Source organism: Hyperolius riggenbachi, chromosome 10, assembly GCF_040937935.1.
Source record: "Hyperolius riggenbachi isolate aHypRig1 chromosome 10, aHypRig1.pri, whole genome shotgun sequence".
Lineage (NCBI taxonomy): Eukaryota > Metazoa > Chordata > Amphibia > Anura > Hyperoliidae > Hyperolius > Hyperolius riggenbachi.
This window is the reverse complement of record NC_090655.1, coordinates 134,477,954-134,503,551: the sequence shown is the minus strand read 5'-3', so window position 1 is coordinate 134,503,551 and position 25,598 is coordinate 134,477,954. Positions and strand designations below refer to the sequence as shown.

Here is a 25,598-nt window from a genome sequence, read left to right as displayed (position 1 = left end):
TTACAACAACTCTGCAAAAGATGAGTGGGCCAAAATTCCTCCAGAGCGCTGTAAAAGACTCGTTGCAAGTTATTGCAAACGATTGATTGCAGTTATTGCTGCTAAGGGTGGCCCAACCAGTTATTAGGTTCAGGGGGCAATTTCTTTTTCACACAAGGCCATGTAGGTTTTGAGTTTTTTTTCTCACTAAATAATAAAAACCATCATTTAAAACTGCATTTTGTGTTCAATTATGTTATCTTTGACTAATAGTTAACGTTTTTTAATGAGCAGAAACATTTAAGTGTGACAAACATGCAAAAGAATAAGAAATCAGGAAGGGGGCAAATAGTTATTCACACCACTGTATATATATATATATATATATATATATATATATATATATATATATATATATATATATATATATATATATATATATCCTCTAAAATACAACCCCTGCGTCGTCCTCCTGTGTGTCCCTGTGTCCATGCTTTTGCGTACAGCAGATGGGCGGCAGGAGGACGGGGCCAGGGTGGCGTGTACATGCTCGGGCTGTGCATGATGCTCGCTGACATGCAGCGGCAACAGATACCGGCGGCGACAGGGGCGGGAGGGGATGTGGGTTGTGAGGGAGGCTTAGAGCCTGTTATTGTAATGGGCTTAGGTCTACTAGTGAGTGTGTGTGTGTGTATATGTGTGTGTTTTTATATATATATATATATATATATATATATATATATATATATATATATATATATATATATATATATATATATATATACTATAAAGACCAATACAAAGTGGTGTACATGTGAGACGTGGAACGAAAATCATACATGATTCCAAACATTTTTTTACAAATAAATAACTGCAAAGTGGGGTGTGCGTAATTATTCAGCCCCTTTTGGTCTGAGTGCAGTCAGTTGCCCATAGACATTGCCTGATGAGTGCTAATGACTACATAGAGTGCACTTGTGTGTAATCTAATGTCAGTACAAATACAGCTGCTCCGTGACTACCTCAGAGGTTGTCTAAGAGAATATTGGGAGCAACAACACCATGAAGTCAAAAGAACACAACAGACAGGTCAGGGATAAAGTTATTGAGAAATTTAAAGCAGGCTTAGGCTACAAAAAGATTTCCAAAACCTTGAACATTCCTACAGAGCAATGTTCAAGCGATCATTCAGAAATGGAAGGAGTATGGCAAAACTGTAAACCTACCAAGACAAGGTCATCCACCTAAACTCACAGGCCGAACAAGGAGAGCGCTGATCAAAAATGCAGTCGAGGCCCATGGTGACTCTGGACGAGCTGCAGAGATCTACAGCTCAGGTGGGGGAATCTGTCCATAGGACAACTATTAGTCGTGCACTGCACTAAGTTGGCGTTTATGGAAGAGTGGCAAGAAGAAAGCCATTGTAACAAAAAAGCATAAGAATTCCCGTTTGCAGTTTGCCACAAGCCATGTGGGGGACACAGCAAACATGTGGAAGAAGGTGCTCTGGTCCGATGAGACCAAAATGGAACTTTTTGGTCAAAATGCAAAACGCTTTTTGTGGTGAAAAACTAACACTGCACATCACTCTGAACGCACCATCTCCACTGTCAAATATGGTGGTGGCAGCATCATGCTCTGGGGGTGCTTCTTTTCAGCAGAGACAGGGAAGATGGTCAGAGTTGATGGGAAGATGGATGGAGCCAAATACAGGGCAATCTTGGAAGAAAACCTCTTGGAGTCTGCAAAAGACTTGAGACTGTGGCGGAGGTTTACCTTCCAGCAGGACAACGATCCTAAACATAAAGCCAGGGCAACAATGGAATGGTTTAAAACAAAACATATACAAGTGTTAGAATGGCCCAGTCAAAGTCCAGATCTAAATACAATCGAAAATCTGTGGAAAGATCTGAAAACTGCTGTTCACAAACACTGTCCATCTAATCTGACTGACCTGGAGCTGTTTTACAAAGAAGAATGGGCAATTTTTTCAGTCTCTAGATGTGCAAAGCTGGTAGAGACATACCCTAAAAGACTGGCAGCTGTTATTGCCATAAAAGGCGATTCTACAAAGTATTGACTTAGGGGGCTGAATAATTACGCACACCCCACTTTGCAGTTATTGATTTGTTAAAAATGTTTGGAATCATGTATAATTTTCGTTCCACTTCTCACGTGTACACCGCTTTGTATTGGTCTTTCACCTGGAATTCCAATAAAATTGATTCATGTTTGTGGCAGTAATGTGACAAAATATGGAAAACTTCAAGGGGGCCGAATACTTTTGCAAGCCACTGTGTGTGTGTGTGTGTGTGTGTGTGTGTGTGTGTGTGTGTGTGTGTGTGTGTGTGTGTGTGTGTGTGTGTGTGTGTGTGTGTGTGTGTGTGTGTATGTATGTATGTATGTATGTATATATATATATATATATATATATATATATATATATATATATATATATATATTATATAATAACTCCTGTCCCCATGTCCTCCCGTGTCCCTGCGTTCGTGCTTCCAGACCCTGACAGTTTGCTGTCTGTGACCCTCGTTGCATTGTAGGAAATAACAGCTTTTCCAACTGCCAAGCAAGCAATATCTCCCTGTGTTCGTATACTTCAGACAGTGGTGGGGGAAGGGCAAGCAGGATGTGTCTGTGTGCACGTTGCAGGGGAGATAAAAATCTATACAGGTAGTGTCCTTAGTTGGAATTGAGTCCAGGATATCTAGAGATACTAGTCAAGCTGATTTTTTTCCCCACATTTTTCCTATTTTCCCATTAAAACACATTTAGAATAAAATAATTCTTGGCATAATGTCCCACCTAAAGAAAGCCTAATTGGTGGTGAAAAAAACAAGATATAGTTCATTTCATTGCGATAAGTAATGGTAAAGTTATAAACAAATGAATGGAAGGAGTGCTAAGAGGTGAAAATTGCTCTGGTGCTCAAGGGGTAAAACCCCTCAGTGGTCAAGTGGTTAAAATATATTGTCATTGTTTTGGCATTTAATTTATGAAGTGATCAAAGGTCTTTGCTCTTTTAGTCTGAACTACTTTGACTGAACTTATGTACAATACAGATTAAAAGTTTGGAAACCCCTTCTCATTCAAAGAGTTTTCTTTATTTTCATGACTATGAACATTGTAGATTCACACTGAAGGCATCCAAACTATGAATGAACACATGTGGAAGTATGGTACATAATCAAAAAGTGTGAAACAACTGAAAATATGTCATATTCTAGGTTCTTCAAAGTAGCCACCTTTTGCTTTGATTACTGCTTTGCACACTCTTGGCATTCTCTTGCACTTTACTTCCACATGTGTTAATTCATAGTTTGGATGCCTTCAGTGTGAATCTACAATGTTCATAGTCATGAAAATAAGGAAGACTCTTTGAATGAGAAGGTGTTTCCAAACTTTTTGTCTGTACTGTACTGGTCTGTACCCCGAGGTCGGCAAAAATGAAACTAGCTGGCGGAGGGGGACTGGAGCAGCATTGAAAGACTACGAGGGCACAGGATGGCTGCATGGGGCTGGTAGAAGCCCCAGGTATTCCTTTAAGTATTGGAGGCAGAGGATCAGCAGGACTGCCAGACAATTTGTGGTGTTTAAAAAGGAAATAAATATGGCAGCTTCCATTTCCCTCTCACCAGGGGCGTAACTAGAAATCACTGGGCCCCCCTGCAAAATTGCGGATGGGGGCCCCTCCCTCCCAACTCGCTTTCGGCTAAGGTAAACTGAGAACCAATGTTAGTCAATTTTTAGGATTTTTAGGATTCCTTATCAGTGGCTGAGCAGATGCAGTCATTAGATCAGTTGTGCAGAAAGTTTTTTCTCTGCGTGCTCTTAGTTTTCAGTCTCTTAGGATAAGGAAAAGTAACTTCTACCCCCCACGGGGCCCCCTGCATCTTCTGGGCCCCCCTGCAGCTGCATCCTTTGCAGGGTCTATTGTTACGCCCCTGCCTTTCACTTCAGGTGTACTTTAAGTGGAATGCTACACATGGAACAATGGACCCGATCCAATTTACTTATTCTCCTAAATTTTCTCACTTGTTTCACATCTCATAAATAAAATGCCTTTTAATCCACCAGCAAGCAAGAACATCAATAATTTTGACAGTACTTTTTTTGCCTACTTTGTTAATTTCCAAGGATGAAAAATTATCTCTTAGGAGAAAACTTAGGAGAAAAAGTGAATTGAATCGGGCTCAATATGCATTCTTCTGTGTGTACCGCAAAGGCAATCTGCTACAAAATGTTTTTATTGTAAATAAATTTCATGATTTATACTTGATTGGTTCATAGAGAAATATATTTGACTTTTATTTTTCTTTTAGGAGGAAACCAGGATGGGAAGTTTATGGTTGGATACCGTGATGGAATCCTGAGAACTGTTGTGAGCCTTGATCGAGAGACTATGGCTTTCTACACCCTGGTGTTGGAAGCTATTGGTGAGTAAATTGAAATGATTTTGGAAAATGTTTGTGCATAAATCTAAATGCCTGCTAAACCTTAAAGCAATCTTGTGGTGCACTGCTGTAGCTTAAACTGATGTTAAAGTTTCAGTAGTACTGTCTGATGTCTCTAACAACACAAAATTCTTCTGGACATGTTTGCATGAAAGCCCAGCCACACCCCCCTCCTGCTTCAAAACACTTTTTTAGAAAAAAAAAACATACTGGACACAACAAGAACATGGCTATCTTTAATGGCTTTGTTATTAGATGTCACACCTCAGGCTCTATGGGATGTGGTAGATGTTGAATCATATAATTATATGTCAGGAAAAACAGCTTCTGAATGTCACCATCTAGGCATAAAATGACATGGTTAAGAAATCTATCTGGGTGGGAAAAGTATCTGTAAGTTGAATTGCTACTTCGTGCTTTCAGAAACTTATTTTTCAGCTAAAAGATGCAGCATTTTTTTGACACGATGTAACGATTGGTGTCAGCAAGCACCGCTATTCTGATTATTGGTGATCTGCAGTATCACCAATAATACAGATGCTATACCTGATTATATGGTGATCTGCAGAATCACCAATAATGCAAGTACAGCGTGACACGATCCAATCGTATGCAAGAGGGTACTTGGTACAATAGAGTATCTCTATAGGGCACAGAGATACAACCTCCAGCAAGCTGGAACAGCAGACAACAATGATAATATATAGTGTAAATTCAAGTCTGTGGAAATAACAACCACACCATAAATCCTCAGAGGTGTGGTTACCTCTGAATGGGAACCCTGTGTGTGAGATCCTCCAAAGGACGGAGTGGAGGAGTCTCGGCCTCTAGCAGCAAGGGTTTGCTAGTGGCGGTCGTCTCAAAGAGGCAAGCCTCTGTTAGAACCCTACAGTGGGAGACATTCCACTGAAGGGAGAAAGGTCAGACAAAATAAGGTTCGGAAACAGATCAGGCGGCAGCAGTACAGAAACGTGAGACAAGAGAATAGTCGGAAACCAAGCCAATAGTCGATAACTGTACGGGCTGGCGAAGTACAGAATCAGGAAGCAGAAGAGTAGTCAAGACAGGCACAGAATCATACACGATAAATCAAACATTATAATATGCGTATATATTGGCGATAAACCAATATATAACACAATATCAGAGACAAGGCTGACTAGGTTTGAGTGCTGACACAGGGTATCGCAAACACAGACTAAGTGTGACTGAAAAGCACTTCCTTATATACTGCCTGGGAGAGAAGTCTCCACCCCAGGCAGCAACCAATCAGAGCAGGCTAAAATGTCAGCTGATCTCCAGGTCAGCTGACACGCTTTCTAAGAGTATAAAGGTGTGTCTGTCGTGCGCGCCCGCCCCCTAGAGGCAAGATGGCAGAGCCCTGGTAAACAGCATGCTGGTGAGTTTGGAGCAGAGTGCTCGGACAGGTTTGCGCAGCGGATGCGGACGAATTTCCGCATCCCGCGTTGGAAAGTCCGCTTGCCGGATTGGATGCGACCATATTTCCGCAATCCATCCGGCATTGCGGATTTTTCGTTACACACAATGCCTGTCAAAACTGTAACTAGATAAATGGAGAATTTACATATTACAAATAACAGCAAAAACCTAAGGACAAATTAATTGTAGCGTGCAGCTAAGGGAAATACTGTGTTTCCCTGAAAATAAGAGAATGTCTTCTATTATTTTGTTCCAAATGTCATGCTAGGACTTATTTTCAGTGGATGTCTTATATATGTATGAACACACAAGTTCCTGTGCTGTGTCTCTACCTGCTTTCCCCTCTGTGCCACCTCTTTCTCTGCTGGATCCACCGTTTGTGTGCCTTTGTGTCCCCCTTGTACCATTAGTGCCCTCCTGGTGTCCCCCTCTGTACCTGTGTTTTCCTCTATCCCATAAACTACTGTGCCCCATGTAACCCTCTGTCCTCCTGATGTCCTCCAATGTTCCCCTGCATCCTACTCTTACTCCTAGCTCCAGGGGTCTAGTCCTGGAAAAAGAAGTGAGTGGACTCACCCTAAAAATCTCTGCGCCGCGCGTGGCGCGCCAAAGATGGGCATGGTCAAGCATAGTGTGGGCGTGGTCATGGGTGGGGCCAAATATACATGGCCTTAGCAGTGGTATAAAAGGTCTGCCAGGGGAAGTTTTAGCTCTGTCGTAGTGTATCCCCCAAAAGTAGATGTAATCTGACAGCATTTCACCAAAAATACACATAATCTGGCAGAGGTTCCTCCAAAATACAGATAATATGGCAGTGGTTCCCCCAAAATAGACAATCTGGCAGCAGCAGTTCCCCCAACATACACATAATCTGGAAGCAGTTCCCCAAAATACGTGAAACCTAGCAGTGGATCATCCAAAATACACGTAACACCCAAAATACATGTAATCTGGCAGTAGTGGTCCCCCAACATACACAATCTGGCAGCGGTTCCCCAAAATACACGTAATCTGGCATCAGCGGTTCCCCAAAAATACAGATCTGACAGCAGTTCTCCCAAAATAGGTACCCCCAGTATAGCTAGCCAGGTCTATAGGTGTCCCCAGTATAATTAGCCATGTGTATAGTTGTCCCCAGAATAGGTGGCCAGATGTAGAGATGTCACCAGAATAGGTAGCCAGGTGTATAGATGTCCTTAGAATAGGTGGTCAGGTGTATAGATATTCCCAGAATAGGTGGCCAAGTGTATAGATGTCCCCAAAATAGGTAGCCAGGTCTATATAGCCAGGTGTCCCCAGTATAGCCAGGTGTATAGGTGCCCCCAGTATAGCCAGGTCTATAGGTGTCCCCAGTATAGCCAGGTGTATAGGTGTCCCCAGTATATGTAGCCAGGTGTATATGTGCCCAGTATATGTAGCCAGGTATATATGTGCCCAGTATATGTAGCCAGGGGTATATGTGCTCAGTATATGTAGCCAGGTGTATAGTGGCCCCAGTATATGTAGCCAGGTGTATAGTGGCCCCAGTATATGTAGCCAGGTGTATAGTGGCCCCAGTATATGTAGCCAGGTGTATAGTGGCCCCAGTATATGTAGCCAGGTGTATAGTGGCCCCAGTATATGTAGTCAGGTGTATAGGTGTCCCCAGTATATGTAGCCAGGTGTATATGTGCCCAGTATATGTAGCCAGGTGTGTATGTGCCCAGTATATGTAAGCAGGGGTATAGTGGCCCCAGTATATGTAGCCAGGTGTATAGTGGCCCCAGTATATGTAGCCAGGTGTATAGTGGCCCCAGTATATGTAGCCAGGTGTATAGTGGCCCCAGTATATGTAGCCAGGTGTATAGTGGCCCCAGTATATGTAGCCAGGTGTATAGTGGCCCCAGTATATGTAGCCAGGTGTATAGTGGCCCCAGTATATGTAGCCAGGTGTATAGTGGCCACAGTATATGTAGCCAGGTGTATAGTGGCCCCAGTATATGTAGCCAGGTGTATAGTGGCCCAAGTATATGTAGCCAGGTGAATAGGTGTCCCCCCCAGCTGGAGGGGAGCAGCACAGCAGAGAGGAGCATTGTGCGTAGCGTGGGGAAGGGCGGACGTTCCCCCCCCCCCCCCTCACCTTTGGGCTCCTCTCCGTGGCTCTCCCCTCCATAAAGAATGCGGCGGCAGTGGCTGGCGGCGGTGACTGGCAGCGGCATCAGTGGGCGGGACTTACCTCCTCCAGCGTTCCGGCAAGTGGACGCTGTTCGTGCAGCTACTCTGGTCTAGTGAAGACCAGAGTAGCTGCACGAACAGCGTCAACCCGGAACACTGGAGGAGGTAAGTCCCGCCCACTGATGCCGCTGCCAGTCACCGCCGCCAGCCACCGCCGCCGCATTCTTTATGGAGGGGAGAGCCACGGAGAGGAGCCCCAAGGTGAGGGAGGGGGGGGGGGAACGTCCGCCCCTCCCCACGCTGCGCACAATGCTCCTCTCTGCTGTGCTGCTCCCCTCCAGGGTGCTAGGGGGGACGGCGTCCACTGTCCAAAAAAAGTGGGTGGACGCCGTCCCCCCGCGTTCACGCAGGACTCGACCCCTGCCCTAGCTCCATGTCACACTGTCCCCAATGTCCTGTGATGTCCCCCTAATCCTCTTCTTCACTCCCAGCTCCATGCCGCTGTGTCCCCGATCTTCAGCCTATGGTGAAGAAGTATGGCAACTTGTGTGTATACTGCAGCCGATGATCTTGTAGATGGGATCATGGCTGTGTTATTGGGCCGAGTAGCAGCGAGTGCAGTGATTGTCCCAATGATGGAACCTTGGTCCTGCCCGTGAGACCATTGGCTCCAGTAGAAACACAAGTTGCCATACTTTTTCCTCTTCCTGCAGCTAGGGCATACTTTCCGGGTAGGACTTATATTTCAAGCATGCTCGAAATTCCTGCTAGGGCTTACTTTCAGTGGATGTCTTAATTTCAGGGAAAGAGGGTATGTGTTCAGTAACCAAGTGAATAAGGCATATTTTTTTTTCATTAGTTAGGACACCTAATACTTTACAGCCACATGCCTAATTTGGTGCATGTCCGCTTTGTTACACTGTAACAGCAATGTGTATGGACTCCAAAAAATCCTGCAATATTGCAGCATTTACCACCAAGATATTAGTAGCATATCCTTTAATTCTTTTACGTTTTGAGTTGGAACCTCGCTGATTAGACACATTTTTAAACTTGTTCAATAGATGCTCAATGAAATTAGGATCTGGAGACTATGGAAGCCAAATAACATTTAAGTCATGGGCTCAAGCCACCTCCTTCCATTTCTCCAAAGTCCACTTCTGTTGCTAACATTCCTATTGTAAGTACTTTTGGCAGTGGACTAGTCTTTTTCAATGTGGCCATGTGTTATTTCTGATGCCTTCCACTCGTGGTCAATGTGGAGGTTTTTAAGCAGTTTTGCTACAATAACTGTTTTGTAGGTTTGGACCAAATGGCCTAGCCTTCGCTCCCCATGCGCATCAGTAAGCCTTACACATGAATTGCCTAGTCACTCACTCAGTGGATGACTTCCTTGGACCACATTTGGTAAATATTTACTCTGTATACCTGGAACATTCTATAAGACCGTCGGGGATCTTAGTGATCCGATCTACTTTGACGACAGTTATTGCGGCACGTCTGATCGGTGCTCCAAAAATCATCTGTCGTTTGGAAAATCTTTGAGAAAATTGTGACGTGGGTACATAGCTTTACATAAGACCTAATTTTTCTGTAAAGTGTGGCTGCTTTCAAGAATAATGGGAGGGGGTAAATCAAATCAAAACAAAATTTGGTGTCATCCCACTTTGCCTTTGAGGCATGGTATTTCAAACACAATAAGCTATATTCACAAAACTTCCCATAAATGACTTACTTATCGCCTAAACAAAAATGATTAACTTCATTTCAATATTCATTTTCTTACCTTAAAGCGGAATAAAACCCAGCATGTCTTCTTTGCTCTAAAAAATTATTTACAGCATATTATATTCAACCAGCATTTTTTTTACTAGACCAGCATTCAAAGGGTTACACACAGGGCTGGAAAGTTCAGTGCAGCAAAATGTGGACGCATCCGAAGTATAGATTATTTTATCTTGAGTTTACCTTATTGTATCAAGTGAGGAATGTGACACATTCTCTGACTGTGGAGAAGCTGCTGGACACAGACGGAGACTTAAAGGATACCACAACTGAAATGTGACATAATGAGATAGACATGTGTATGTACAGTGCCTAGCACACAAATAACTATGCTGTGTTCCTTTTTTTCTTTCTCTGCCTGAAAGAGTTAAATATCAGGTATGTAAGTGGCTGACTCAGTCCTGATTTAGACAGGAAGTGACTACAGTGTGACCCCTCACTGATAAGAAATTCCCCTTTTTTACCTCTTTCTTGCTCTTTTTTACCTCTTTCTTGCTCTCAGAAGCCATTTTCTGCTAGGAAAGTGTTTTATAGTTGGAATTTCTTATCAGTGAGGGTCACACTGTAGTCACTTCCTGTCTGAGTCAGGACTGAGTCAGCCACTTACATACCTGATATTTAACTCTTTCAGGCAGAGAAAGAAAAAAAGGAACACAGCATAGTTATCTGTGTGCTAGGCACTGTACATACACATGTCTATCTCATTATGTCACATTTCAGTTGGGGTATCCTTTAACCACTTGCCGACCGCCTACTTCATATTGGCGGCGGCAAAGTGGCAGCCCCAGGACCACGTAACGCAGATTGGCGTCAGGTCCTGGGGCACTCTCTGGCCGGGGATCGCGCGCTGGGATGCGCGCGCATCCACCGGCAATAGGCTCCGCCCACCCGCGACGTCAACCCGCCGGCCAATCGGAAGCGCCGGCGGGTTGTTAACCCCGCGATCGCCGCTACAAAGTGTATAATACACTTTCTAATGTATACAAAGTGTATTATACAGGCTGCCTCCTGCCCTGGTGGTCCCAGTGTCCGAGGGACCACCAGGGCAGGCTGCAGCCACCCTAGTCTGCACCCAAACACACTGATCTGCCCCCCCCTGCCCCCTGATCGCCCACAGTACCCCTCAGACCCCCCCCTGCCCACCCCCCAGACCACCATTTGCACACAATCACCCCCCTAATCACCCATCAATCACTCCCTGTCACTATCTGTCAACGCTATTTTTTTTTTTAGTCCCTAAACTGCCCCCTGCTCCCTCCTGATCACCCCCCCACCCCTCAGATTCTCCCCAGACCCCCCCAGACCCTCCCCCCCCCTGCGTACTGTATGCATCTATCCCCCCTGATCAACTGTCAATCACCTGTCAATCACCTGTCAATCACCTGTCAATCACCCGTCAATCACCCCCTGTCACTGCCACCCATCAATCAGCCCCTAACCTGCCCCTTGCAGGCAATCTGATCACCCACCCACACCAATAGATCGCCCGCAGATCCGACATCAGATCACCTCCCAAATCCATCGTTTACATCTATTCTCTCCTCTAAACACCCACTAATTACCCATCAATCACCCATCAATCACCCCCTATCACCACCTGTCACTGTTACCCATCAGATTAGACCCTTGCGGGCACCCAATCGCCCGCCCACACACTCAGATTGCCCTCAACCCCCCCCCCTTATCGATTCGCCAGTGCATTATTTACATCCGTTCTTCCCTGTAATAACCCACTGATCACCTGTCAATCACCCCCTGTCACTGCCACCCATCAATCACCCCCTGTCACTGCCACCCATCAATCAGCCCCTAACCTGCCCCTTGCGGGCAATCTGATCACCCACCCACACCAATAGATCGCCCGCAGATCCGACATCAGATCACCTCCCAAATCCATCGTTTACATCTATTCTCTCCTCTAAACACCCACTAATTACCCATCAATCACCCCCTATCACCACCTGTCACTGTTACCCATCAGATTAGACCCTTGCGGGCACCCAATCGCCCGCCCACACACTCAGATTGCCCTCAACCCCCCCCCCCTTATCGATTCGCCAGTGCATTATTTACATCCGTTCTTCCCTGTAATAACCCACTGATCACCTGTCAATCACCCCCTGTCACTGCCACCCATCAATCACCCCCTGTCACTGCCACCCATCAATCAGCCCCTAACCTGCCCCTTGCGGGCAATCTGATCACCCACCCACACCAATAGATCGCCCGCAGATCCGACATCAGATCACCTCCCAAATCCATCGTTTACATCTATTCTCTCCTCTAAACACCCACTAATTACCCATCAATCACCCCCTATCACCACCTGTCACTGTTACCCATCAGATTAGACCCTAATCTGCCCCTTGCGGGCACCCAATCACCCGCCCACACGCTCAGATTGCCCTCAGACCCCCCCCTTATCAATTCGCCAGTGCAATATTTACATCTGTTATTCCCTGTAATAACCCACTGATCACCTGTCAATCACCCATCAATCACCCCCTGTCACTGCCACCCATCAATCACCCCCTGTCACTGCCACCCATCAATCAGCCCCTAACCTGCCCCTTGCGGGCAATCTGATCACCCACCCACACCAATAGATCGCCCGCAGATCCGACATCAGATCACCTCCCAAGTGCAGTGTTTACATCTCTTCTCTCCTCTAAACACCCACTAATTACCCATCAATCACCCCCTATCACCACCTGTCACTGTTACCCATCAGATTAGACCCTAATCTGCCCCTTGCGGGCACCCAATCACCCGCCCACACCTCAGAACGCCCTCAGACCCCAGCCCTGATCACCTCGCTAGTGCATTGCTTGCATCTATTTCCCCCCTCTAATCACACCTTGAGACACCCATAAATCACCTCCTGTCACCCCCTAGCACACCTACCCATCAGATCAGGCCCTAATTTGCCCCGTGTGGGCTCCTGATCACTCGGCCAAACCCTCAGATCCCCCTCAGACCCCCTTCCGATCACCTCCCCAGTGCATTGATTGCATCTATTTTCCCCTCTAACCGCCCCCTGAGACACCCATCAATCACCTCCTGTCACCCCCCTAGCACTCCTATCCATCAGATCAGGCCCAATACATCCTGTCATCTAAGAGGCCACCCTGCTTATGACCGTTTCCACAAAATTTGCCCTCTCATAGACCACCTGTCATCAAAATTTGCAGATGCTTATACCCCTGAACAGTCATTTTGAGAAATTTGGTTTCCAGACTACTCACAGTTTTGGGCCCGTAAAATGCCAGGGCAGTATAGGAACCCCACAAGTGACCCCATTTTAGAAAGAAGACACCCCAAGGTATTCTGTTAGGTGTATGATGAGTTCATAGAAGATTTTATTTTTTGTCACAAGTTAGCGGAAATTGGATTTTTATTGTTTTTTTTCACAAAGTGTCATTTTTCACTAACTTGTGACAAAAAATAAAATCTTCTATGAACTCACCATACCCCTAACGGAATACCTTGGGGTGTCGTCTTTCTAAAATGGGGTCACTTGTGGGGTTCCTATACTGCCCTGGCATTTTAGGGGCCCTAAACCGTGGGGAGTAGTCTAGAAAACAAATGCCTCAAAATGACCTGTGAATAGGACGTTGGGCCCCTTAGCGCACCTAGGCTGCAAAAAAGTGTCACACATGTAGTATCGCCATACTCAGGAGAAGTAGTATAATGTGTTTTGTGGTGTATTTTTACACATACCCATGCTGGGTGGGAGAAATCTCTCTGTAAATGGACAATTGTGTGTAAAAAAAATCAAAAATGTGTCATTTACAGAGATATTTCTCCCACCCAGCATGGTTATATGTAAAAATACACCACAAAACACATTATACTACTTCTTCTGAGTACGGCGATACCACATGTGTGACACTTTTTTGCAGCCTAACTGTGCTAAGGGGCCCAAAGTCCAATGAGTACCTTTAGGATTTCACAGGTCATTTTGAGACATTTGGGTTCAAGACGACTACTCACGGTTTAGGGCCCCTAAAATGCCAGGGCAGTATTGGAACCCCACAAATGACCCCATTCTAGAAAGAAGACACCCCAAGGTATTCCGTTAGGAGTATGATGAGTTCATAGAAGATTTTATTTTTTGTCACAAGTTAGCGGAAATTGGATTTTTATTGTTTTTTTTCACAAAGTGTCATTTTCCGCTAACTTGTGACAAAAAAAAAATCTTCTATGAACTCACCATACCCCTAACGGAATACCTTGGGGTGTCTTCATTCTAAAATGGGGTCACTTGTGGGGTTCCTATACTGCCCTGGCATTTTAGGGGCCCTAAACCGTGAGGAGTAGTCTAGAATCCAAATGCCTCAAAATGACCTGTGAATAGGACGTTAGGCCCCTTAGCGCACCTAGGTTGCAAAAAAGTGTCACACATGTGGTATCGCCGTACTCAGAAGAAGTAGTATAATGTGTTTTGAGGTGTATTTTTATACATACCCATGCTGGGTGGGAGAAATCTCTCTGTAAATGGACAATTGTGTGTAAAAAAAATCAAATAATTGTCATTTACAGAGATATTTCTCCCACCTAGCATCTGTATGTGTAAAAATACACCCCAAAACACATTATACTACTTCTCCTGAGTACGGCGGTACCACATGTGTGGCACTTTCTTGCACCCTAAGTGCGCTAAGGGGCCCAAAGTCCAATGAGTACCTTTAGGATTTCACAGGTCATTTTGCGACATTTGGTTTCAAGACTACTCCTCACGGTTTAGGGCCCCTAAAATGCCAGGGCAGTATAGGAACCCCACAAATGACCCCATTTTAGAAAGAAGACACCCCAAGGTATTCCGTTAGGAGTATGGTGAGTTCATAGAAGATTTTATTTTTGTCACAAGTTAGCAGAAAATGACACTTTGTGAAAAAAAACAATTAAAATCAATTTCCGCTAACTTGTGACAAAAAAAAAAAAATCTTCTATGAACTCACCATCCTCCTAATGGAATACCTTGGGGTGTCTTCCTTCTAAAATGGGGTAATTTGTGGGATTCCTATACTGTCCTGGCATTTTAGGGGCCCTAAACCGTGAGGAGCAGTCTTGAAACGAAATTTCTCAAAATGACCTGTGAAATCCTAAAGGTACTCATTGGACTTTAGGCCCCTTAGCGCAGTTAGGGTGCAAAAAAGTGCCACACATGTGGTATCGCCGTACTCAGGAGAAGTAGTATAATGTGTTTTGGGGTGTATTTTTCCACATACCCATGCTGAGTGGGAGAAATATCTCTATAAATTGACAATTGTGTGTTAAAAAAAGAAAACAATTGTCATTTACGGAGATATTTCTCCCACCCAGCATGGGTATGTGTAAAAATACACCCCAAAACACATTATACTACTTCTCCTGAGTACGGCAATACCACATGTGTGGCACTTTTTTGCAGCCTAACTGCGCTAAGGGGCCCAAAGTCCAATGAGCATCTTTAGGCTTTACAGGGGTGCTTACAATTAGGCACCCCCCAAAATGCCAGGACAGTGAACACACCCCACAAATGACCCCATTTTGGAAAGTAGACACTTCAAGGTATTCAGAGAGGAGCATAGTGAGTCCGTGGCAGATTTCATTTTTTTTTGTCGCAAGTTAGAAGAAATGGAAACTTTTTTTTTTTTTTTTTTTGTTACAAAGTGTCATTTTCCGCTAACTTGTGACAAAAAATAAAATCTTCTATGAACTCACCATGCCTCTCACTGAATACTTTGGGATGTCTTCTTTCCAAAATGGGGTCATTTGGGGGGTATTTGTACTATCCTGGAATTTTAGCCCCTCATGAAACCTGACAGGTGCGCAGAAAAGTCAGAGATGCTTGAAAATGGGAAAATTCACTTTTTGCACCATAGTTTGTAAACGCTATAACTTTTACCCAATCCAATAAATATACACTGAATGGGTTTTTTTTTATCAAAGACATGTAGCAGAATAACTTTCGCGCTCAAATGTATAGGAAATTTTACTTTATTTGAAAACTGTCAGCACAGAAAGTTAAAAAAGTCATTTTTTTGACAAAATTCATGTCTTTTTTGATGAATATAATAAAAACTAAAACTCGCAGCAGCAATCAAATAGCACCGAAAGAAAGCTGTATTAGTGACAAGAAAAGGAGGTAGAATTCATTTAGGTGGTAGGTTGTATGACTGAGCAATAAACCGTGAAAGCTGCAGTGGTCCGAATGGAAAAAAAGGCTCTGGTCCTTAAGGGGTTTTATGACTGCAGTCCTTAAGTGGTTAAAGCATTTCTGCCTTCAATACATAATGAATAAAACCAGTTATTAATAAAATGCAAAGTCGGCTCACAAAGCAAAAAACTGTACTTTTGGGAACGTATAGTTTCCTAATGAATAATACTTATGCACAAATGCAAATATGATAACCGTATGGCCTATAAAAAGTAGGAAAACATGTTTTTATTGAATATTATGTCAGGGTTTTATACCGCTTTAATTATATTATATTTTTGCTCTTTGGGAGCTTAAAAAAGTAACGTAGATAAGGTAAAATTGGGGGAAAAGCTTTGTGAATCATGCCCAATGTCGGCACACCAAGAGCAAGGTGATTTATTTTTATTTAAACATGTAAAAAATATTTAAATGTCTTGGAATGTCCTAGGCATTACTTAGTCAAGGAAAATGCTAAATAGCTTACAATTTAAATCTGGTAACAGTCAGCCACTTGCCAACATGCGATGGGCACACTTCCAGAGCACCTGAATAGTTGTAGCCAAAAACATATATGTACATCAAAATGGTTATAATATAGTCTCTGGTCATGTGTTAATAATGTAACATAGCCGAAAGTGGTTAATCTGCTTAATTTACTTGACAGACAATGGACCAGCAGGAAATCGCAAAACAGGCACAGCAAAAGTCCTGGTGACCGTGTTGGACATCAACGATAACAAGCCAATCTTTATGAAGAGCAGTTATGAGGCCACTGTTCCTGAGAATATTCCAGAATCCAGCAATATTGTGCAGGTACACGAGGAACTATTATGAAAAAATGTATTTAGATATTATTCTTGGAGCCAGCAGTTTTTTATCATTTGGATGCCAATACGTTTTGGTGACTGTTATGCATTGAAAGCCGGCTTCCAGTGCCAATATTAAAATAAGTTCATTTAGTGCACAGATAGGAGTTTTGTTAAGAATATTTAGGTAGGCATTAGTAAATAGTAGTTGTAGGCAACATCCTGTATTTCATAGAATCTTTACATTTAATGTGTGGTAAAAATGTACGATTATCATGTCGTCCTCCGGAGTTATATGTTACAGAAATATGACGCACTGGGTGTTATTGGCTTATGTCTGATATGGTGTATAAAAGTTGTTGCATAGTGATTCCAAGTCATATTTGCATAATTTATACATAAATGCTATTGTCCATCACCCGATCATGACTTCATGGACACTAGTAATCTAGGACAGTTTCTAGACCTTCTTGCTGTAGCTCTTGAGTTATAGCCTTAATTTAGGACTACAGCAGATCTTTAATAAATATTGTGCATACATTTGTAAATGCAGACAAAACTGAAGTCCTTCTGATTGGAGGGCAGAGCATGATAACAAAACAACTTAACTTGCAGTCTTCACCACTGGGAATAGGAGGCACGGATCTACACAGCTCCGATCATGTGCGTAGCCTGGGAGTTCTAATTGATGGGGATTTAAACTTCAGAACTCAAATCTCTGCTGTGGTGAAATCATCCTATTTTCACCTGAAGAACATTGCAAAAATCAAGCACCTCATCCCCCCAGAAGATCTGCCAACCTTAGTCCATGCATTCATCACATCCCGACTGGACTACTGTAATGCTCTCTACACTGGCCTTCCAAAAAAGGTCTTGTACCGCCTACAGCTGATACATAATACTGCTGCCAGACTGCTAACCAACCAATCCCATCACTGCCACATAACGCCAGTCCTGCACTCCCTTCACTGGGTACCTATAGAATGTAGGGTATTCAAGTTCGGCCTACTGACATTTAAATCCCTGAATAAACTAGGCCCTGGATCAGAGGCGTAGCTAGGGTTTTCAGCGCCCGGGGACAAAGACTATTAATGCGCCCCCTAAGGTGAAGGGTCGTGACCAAATGTGGGCGTGGTTATGGGTGCTCCACATTTGGTCACGCCCCTTCAAATGTACATGGTTAGCAGGCTCACGCTCACCCACCCTCCCTCAGTATGTACCTTCCAGCATGTTCCAAGACAAATTCAGCAATCATGAGCCCCCCCCCCATCAAGACAAATTCCGCAATCATGAGCAAACATGAGGCCCCCAACATGACCAACTCAGCAATCATGAGGCCCCCAACATGACCAACTCAGCAATCATGAGGTCCCCAACAAGACAAATTCAGCAATCATGAGGCCCCTAACAAGACAAATTCAGCAATCATGAGGCCCCTAACAAGACAAATTCAGCGATCTTGAGGCCCCCAACAAATCATGAGGCCCCCAACAAGACAAATTCAGTAACCATGAGGCCCCCAACAAGACAAATTCAGCAGTCATGAGGCACATAAATAGACAGCATTTCACATAAATAGGCAGAATGCCCCCTTAATATGGTAGACACCTCTCACCTGGCAGCAGTTCCCCAAAATACACTCAATCTGACAGCAGTGCTTCCCCAAAAATAGGTAGCCTTAGGTCTATAGGTGTCCCCAGAATAGGTGGCCAGCAGTATAGATGTCCCCAGAACAGGTAGCCAGGGGTAGAGATGTCCACAGAACAGGTAGCCAGGGGTATATGTGCCCAGTATATGTAGGCAGGGGTATGTGTCCCCAGTATATGTAGCCAGAGGTATATGTGCCCAGTATATGTAGCCAGGGGTATATGTGCCCAGTATATATAGTCAGGGGTATATGTTCCCAGTATATATACCCAGGGGTATATGTGCCCAGTATATGTAGCCAGGGGTATATGTGCCCAGTATATGTAGTCATGGTTATATGTGCCCAGTATATGTAGCCAGGGGTATAATAAGTGCCCAGTATATATAGTCAGGGGTATATGTGCCCAGTATATGTATCCAGGGGTATATATGCCCAGTATATGTAGCCAGGGGTATATGTGCCCAGTATATATGTAGCCAGGGGTATATATGCCCAGTATATGTAGCCAGGGGTATATGTACCCAGTATATGTAGTTAGGGGTATATGTGCCCAGTATATGTAAGCAGGGGTATATGTGCCCAGAGTAGGTAGCCAGGGGTATATGTGCCCAGAGTAGGTAGCCAGGGGTATATGCCCAGTTTATGTAGTTAGGTTTATATGTGCCCAATATATGTAGGCAGGGGTATATGTGCCCAGAGTAGGTAGCCAGGGGTATACTGTATGTGCCCAGAGTAGGTAGCCAGGGGTATATGCCCAGTATATGTAGTTAGGAGTATATGTGCCCAGTATATGTAGGCAGGGGTATATGTGCCCAGAGTAGGTAGCCAGGGGTATATGTGCCCAGAGTAGGTAGCCAGGGGTATATGTGCCCAGAGTAGGTAGCCAGGGGTATATGCCCAGTATATGTAGTTAGGAGTATATGTGCCCAGTATATGTAGGCAGGGGTATATGTGCCCAGAGTAGGTAGCCAGGGGTATATGTGCCCAGAGTAGGTAGCCAGGGGTATATGTTCCTAGAGTAGGTAGCCAGGGGTATATGTGCCCAGAGTAGGTAGCCAGGGGTATATGTGCCCAGAGTAGGTAGCCAGGGGTATATGTGCCCAGAGTAGGTAGCCAGGGGTATATGCCCAGTATATGTAGCCAGGGGTATATGTGCCCAGAGTAGGTAGCCAGGGGTATATGTGCCCAGAGTAGGTAGCCAGGGGTATATGTGCCCAGAGTAGGTAGCCAGGGGTATATGCCCAGTATATGTAGTTAGGGGTATATGTGCCCAATATATGTAGGCAGGGGTATATGTGCCCAGAGTAGGTAGCCAGGTCAGGTGTCCCCCTCCCCAGCAGGAGGGGAGCAGCGCAGAGAAGAGGAAGAGCTGCTCTCCCTCCCTCGCTCTCCCCTCAAATGTCCGGGTGGCTGGCAGCGGCGGGCGGAACTTACCTCCGTCTCGTCGCAGCGCCGGATGGATCTACCACTACTCTGGTCTGGTCCAGACCAGAGCAGCGGCTGCGCACCCGAACTTCCGGCTTCCGCGCTGGAGCGAGACGGAAGTGAGTTCCGCCCGCTGCTGCCAGCCACCCGGACATTGGAGGGGAGAGCGAGGGAGGGAGAGCACCTAAGGTGAGGGAAGGAGGGGGGAGATGGCCCCCCTTCCCCACCGTCCGCACAGCTCTCCCTCTTCTCTGCGCTGCTTCTGCTCCCCCCCCCCCCCCCCCGAAAAAAAACAACAACCCGAAGCTCAGCTGGGCGCCCTTGGGGACCAGGCGCCCCGGGGCACTTGTCCTACCCCGACCCCCCCCCCCCCCCAGCTCCGTGCCTGACCCCCCCCCCCCAGCTCCGTGCCTGCCCTGAATACATGAAAGATATGTTACAGCTGCGTAGCAATCCCCGCATTCTCAGATGCACAGGTTCTAATAATCATACCTAGAGTCCACTTGGAAACTTTTGGTCCCAGAGCCTTCTGTCATGCTGCCCCTACGTTTTGGAACTCCTTACCTCAACAGATCAGGATTCCATCCCTGGACATGTTTAAATCCAGACTGAAAACCCACCTGTTCAGTTTGGCATTTGCAGAAATATAACTTTTGTTGTGTGAACACTTCATCCTACTACCAATTACTGAATCTGAGAGAGCCTAAGTGCTTTGAGTCCTATGCGAGAAAAGCGCTATAGAAATGTTATTGTATTGTATTATTGTATTGTATTGTGCATACATTTGTATCTTTCCCGTCCATTTTGGATTTGGATGTATGCACCTGTCTATACCACATCCTGGCATCCTGGCAAACTGCTATTAGATGGGTAGCTAATGATGAAAAATTTTGATGTAAGCCAAAATTGTATTTCATCTCTTTAAAAACCTCATACAAATAGTCACAATAGGCTTGATTCACTAACCTTTACCTGGTGCTGCTGACATTTTAGCTTCAGTCACACAAATTGCATAACACGTTACCTACGTTTTATTTCATATGCTAAATTGGCCAATAACGAGCATAATATGGACATAGCACATATTAGTGCACTTATGCAATAAAACCTGCATATCTTACACGAAGATTAACATGTGCTATTAGTGCACAGTAAATGTTAGTGAATCAGACCCTATATTTTAATGAAACAAAATGCCCTGATCATGAATCCATCAGAGTATCACTTCTCCCTTTATTAAGCCCCACAACATTTTCCTTAGTGATGGATTATGGTTATTGTTTTGACATTTCCCTTTTTTTGTTCAAATGCAGACCCACACATTACTCTGCCAACTTTTCTGCACTCTTGGACCACTGCCCATCCCCCCAGTACGCTCACACACATCTTGCAGTGCATGCTCTCCCATCCTATATTTCTAGTACTGTAATTACCCACTGTGAGCAACCGAGTGGTGAACCTACAGAGCCACAGGCCTCAAATGTTACACTGCCTCCCCCCAGTACTGTATATAGTTTATATCCACATGACATTAAGCTCCAAAACCTGGTTCTCCAAACAGAAGTGGTGACAGAAGGGTATGCAGGGAAAATAAAAAGATTGAAAATTAGCACTGCTTACAGCATACAATATGGTGATAATTACCACAGTACTCAAATCCCATGATATTACACCCCCCACTTATTAAACTTTTAAGGGAACCTGATGTGAAAGGGATGTGGAGGCTGAAATATGTATTTAATTTTAAACAACACTAATTGCCTGGCAGTCCTGCCTGATCCACTGCCTCTAATACTTTTATCCACAGACCCAGATGTTTCTGACAAAAATTTGACAAGATTAGCTGCATGCTTGTTTCAGATGTGTGATTCAGACACTACTGATGCCAGAATGATCAGAATGATAAGCAGAACTGCGGGGGCAACTGGCATTGGTTTAAAGGGAAATAAATATGGCCATATACTTTCTTGCTCCAGTTTTCCTTATCCTCTATAATAAAACCTAACTGTCCCTGCGTCATCCTCTTTCCATCTGTGTGTCCGTGGTTTTTGGTACTGCGCATGTGCGCAGTGCAGTCAACCGTTGGGACAGGAGGATGGGCCAGGTAGTAGGGCAGGCGTGTGCGCGACGGGTGGGTGCGCCCACGGCAAACACGTGTGTGCATGCACACTAACATGTGGCGGTGGTATCACTACCTAGAGTCCGTATCCTAATACTAGACTAGCATTCTGATAAGTACTCCAGATTACACCTCCACATATTATAGTGCACTCATATCCCAATCCTCATATTGCGTTTGCTTTCATTACTATACTTCATATCCACCCCGTTTATACTCCCACACAATTCACTGTTCCATTGGCATTAATTCATCTACATCTCACAAGTTTGGGTGTTGGCAGGGAGGAAACACCTACAATAATGGTGTCTGACATATGACATCTCAACCTGGTCCCTTACATTACAAGCACTTTGTCACAAGCCCCCTAGTGGCCGGACCGCACAATGCCTTCCAATCGGTTTCAGCACAAAGACCATGCAATCTGTGGTCGCAATCGGTGCACAGAAATCGCTGGGATTTTGGCAGCAGACCGACTAGAAGGGAGCTTATGAATTACGGTAATTCAAATTGCACACTATTTCAGGGTATAACTGCCACCACTCCTACAGAAGGGTAGGAGACCTAACTAATACCTGCAAATAAAAATGGTTAAAACACACTCTAGTTTATCTAGCTATCAACAGTAGTAGCGACTCTTCAGAAGCTAGAATTCAGTTGTGCAGCTGAATAGCAGGGGTAGCTGAACAAATAAATGACTTTTTAGAAGTCTTTATTATAAATGCAATATAAATATTTAATATATACAGAAAATCACTAAAATCAACAATTATAGAGACAATCTTAGTGCAGTATAAAGAAAATAAAAAGGGAACAAAATAAAAATGCTTAAGTTCATGTGGAAATATGTTCTTTCTGGGAAATATGAGCACATGGAAAATGTCCTTTGTTTCAGTTCAGGCAAATGGACACCAGCCACATGGTCCTCTGGCTGGCTGGCTTGATCAGGTGATGGTACACAGGGGAGGAATACCCCTCCTTGCATGCATCCTGTTTTTATGGAAGCTAGTTTTGTGGTGGGACCAAGCCCGCCCCTCTGACAAACTAATCACAGTTAAATTCCTTGGAGAGAGATTTAGGCTTAAAGGGACACTGTAGGGGTGTCGGGGGGAAAATGAGTTGTACTTACCTGGGGCTTCTAATGGTCCCCCGCAGACATCCTGTGCCCGCGCAGCCACTCACTGATGCTCCGGCCCCGCCTCCGGTTCACTTCTGGAATTTCAGACTTTAAAGTCTGAAAACTACTGCGCTTGTGTTGCCGTGTCCTCGATCCCGCTGATGTCACCAGGAGCATACTGCGCAGGCCCAGTATGGTCTGTGCCTGCACAGTATGCTCCTGGTGACATCAGCGGGATCGAGGACATGGCAACGCAGGCGCAGTGGTTTTCAGACTTTAAAGTCTGAAATTCCAGAAGTGAACCGGAGGCGGGGCCGTAGCATCGGTGAGTGGCTGCGCGGGCAAAGGATGTCTGCGGGGGACCGTTAGAAGTCCCGGGTAAGTTCAACTCATTTTCCCCCAACCCCCCCTACAGTATCCCTTTAAACTTATAAAATGCTGTAATTCAAAAACAGGAAATGCCATATTTGTGCGGATGACAGATTCATATTCAGTGGATCCGGGTAATCATACAGAGACAAAGAATCCTGAGTCTAGCCCAAGTGGTTGCACCAAAATTAATAACTCGGCTTGGGAATGGGCTAAGAACTCCCATGATCTCTACTTGCGCAATTTTAACTGCGCCTAAATGTGTTATTTTCGTAGAGATAGTCAGTGGCATTCTGCTACAATCTTACTAACAAATGACTGGCTATATTTTCACTTTTGGCTGTCCATACTACGAAGTCATGTTGTGTTGCTGGCGTTCTGTCTGTGTGACTGCAGTTTCTGAATAGGCCCCCTACTGTGGGTTTTCCTGACTATTCCTGTGTATGCTGTCGTTCACTGTGGTTCAATTCTTGGTTGGAGTTTCTCTTTAAAGAGAAACTCTGACCAAGAATTGAACTTTATCCCAATCAGTAGCTGATGCCCCCTTTTACATGAGAAATATATTCCTTTTCACAAACACACCATCAGGGGGAGCTGTATGGCTGATATTGTGGTGAAACCTCTCCCACATAGAAATTCTGAGTACGTACTCTTGGAAGTTTCCTGTCTGTGAACCTTGCTGCATTGTGGGAAATAGCTTTTTACAGCTGTTTCCAACTGCCAAAAAAGCATGCAGCAGCTACATCACCTGCCACAATAAAAATGTCACCATGTAATAAATGTCAGAATGTAAATCAGGGATTTAAAAGATTTTACAATGGGCAAACACTGACTAAATCATTTGTACATAATTATTGTAAAAATGAAGCACTTTTTTTTATTACATTATTTTCACTGGAGTTCATCTTTAAAGAGAACCTGAACCGAAAATAAAAAAGTCAAAATAACCATACACAGGTCATACATACCTCCTGTGTAGTCTACTCTTCAATATCTTTCTCCTCTCCTGCATCCCATTTGTCCACTGTGATCAATGGAATTTTCAGTCCTCCATTTTAAAAATGGCCATTACCCCATAACAGCTTCCTGGTCAGCACACTGTTAACCCGCTGGGCGATACAATTGCATCGCCCAGGAGGGGGCGCAGCATGCGGCATCCCCCCACCCCCTCCGATTGCCTCCGGCGATCAGCGCAAGCAGGAGATCCCGTTCTGAACGGGATCTCCTGCTAGGCTTCCCCGTCGCCATGGCGATGCTCGCGATGACGTCACCGACGTCAGAGGGAGTCCCGATCCACCGCTCAGCGCTGCCTGGCACTGATTGGCCAGGCTGCGCAAGGGGTCTGGGGGGGGGGGGGTGCGTGGCACAGCGGCGAGCAGCGGATCGGCGGCGATCGGAAGTTACACGCAGCTAGCAAAGTGCTAGCTGCGTGTAACAAAAAAAATTATGCAAATCGGCCCACCAGGGCCTGAGAAATCCTCCTGCGCGACATACCCCGAGCTCAGCTCGGGATTATCGCCCAGGAGGTTAAACTGTAATATCACCCACTTGAGCCATAGGGAAACCTGGACATTATCTTGCACATTCAGTTGTAACTGACAGCTGCTGATATATAACTGACAGCAACTGGCATATTTTAGTTCTGGCAAAATATTGTCAGAACTGGAAGGGATCACTGTAAAGGTGGCCATACATGGTATACTTTTTTCATACAATCTTACCATTTCTATGTAATATAAGAGAACTGCCTAACTTATCCTTTTAGTATATTCACTTAATTTACCCTTATACTACATAGAAATGGTAAGATTGTATGAAAAAATTGTACCATGTATGGCCACTATAAGAAGAACATGATGAGCTTCTGAGAGGAACTGACGGTGAGATTAGTATTTAATATTCATTTGCACCTACGTCATGTGTTTATTTTAAATCATTTGACTCACTTCAGGTTCCCTTTCAGATAGTGGTGGGGAACGAGCAAGCGGGACGCGTATGTGCGCGCATTGCGGGGGGTAGCGTCTGTGACCTCGCCCTCGTTTTTTAATGGGCGGGCCTTTTTACTAGTGTAAATATAATTAAGCAACTGCTGCAAAGCTGATG

The 25,598-nt window shown here is 44.7% G+C and overlaps 1 protein-coding gene across 2 annotated transcripts in view; it reads left to right on the top strand.

Annotated features, from left to right (window-relative positions):
• The window catches only part of CDH23 (cadherin related 23), a 1,682,716-nt gene that overhangs the window by 1,162,365 nt on the left and 494,753 nt on the right, over positions 1 to 25,598 (top strand). Inside the window, exons 26-28 of one of the 2 annotated variants that reach the window (XM_068258233.1) lie at positions 4,317 to 4,430; positions 16,676 to 16,824; positions 21,698 to 21,765. In XM_068258233.1, the coding sequence (XP_068114334.1) occupies positions 4,317 to 4,430; positions 16,676 to 16,824; positions 21,698 to 21,724 (290 nt within the window). In that variant the 3' untranslated portion in view covers positions 21,725 to 21,765. Of the gene's footprint in view, positions 1 to 4,316; positions 4,431 to 16,675; positions 16,825 to 21,697; positions 21,766 to 25,598 lie in introns of those variants that run through there. The other variant, XM_068258239.1, reaches the window with a different exon arrangement.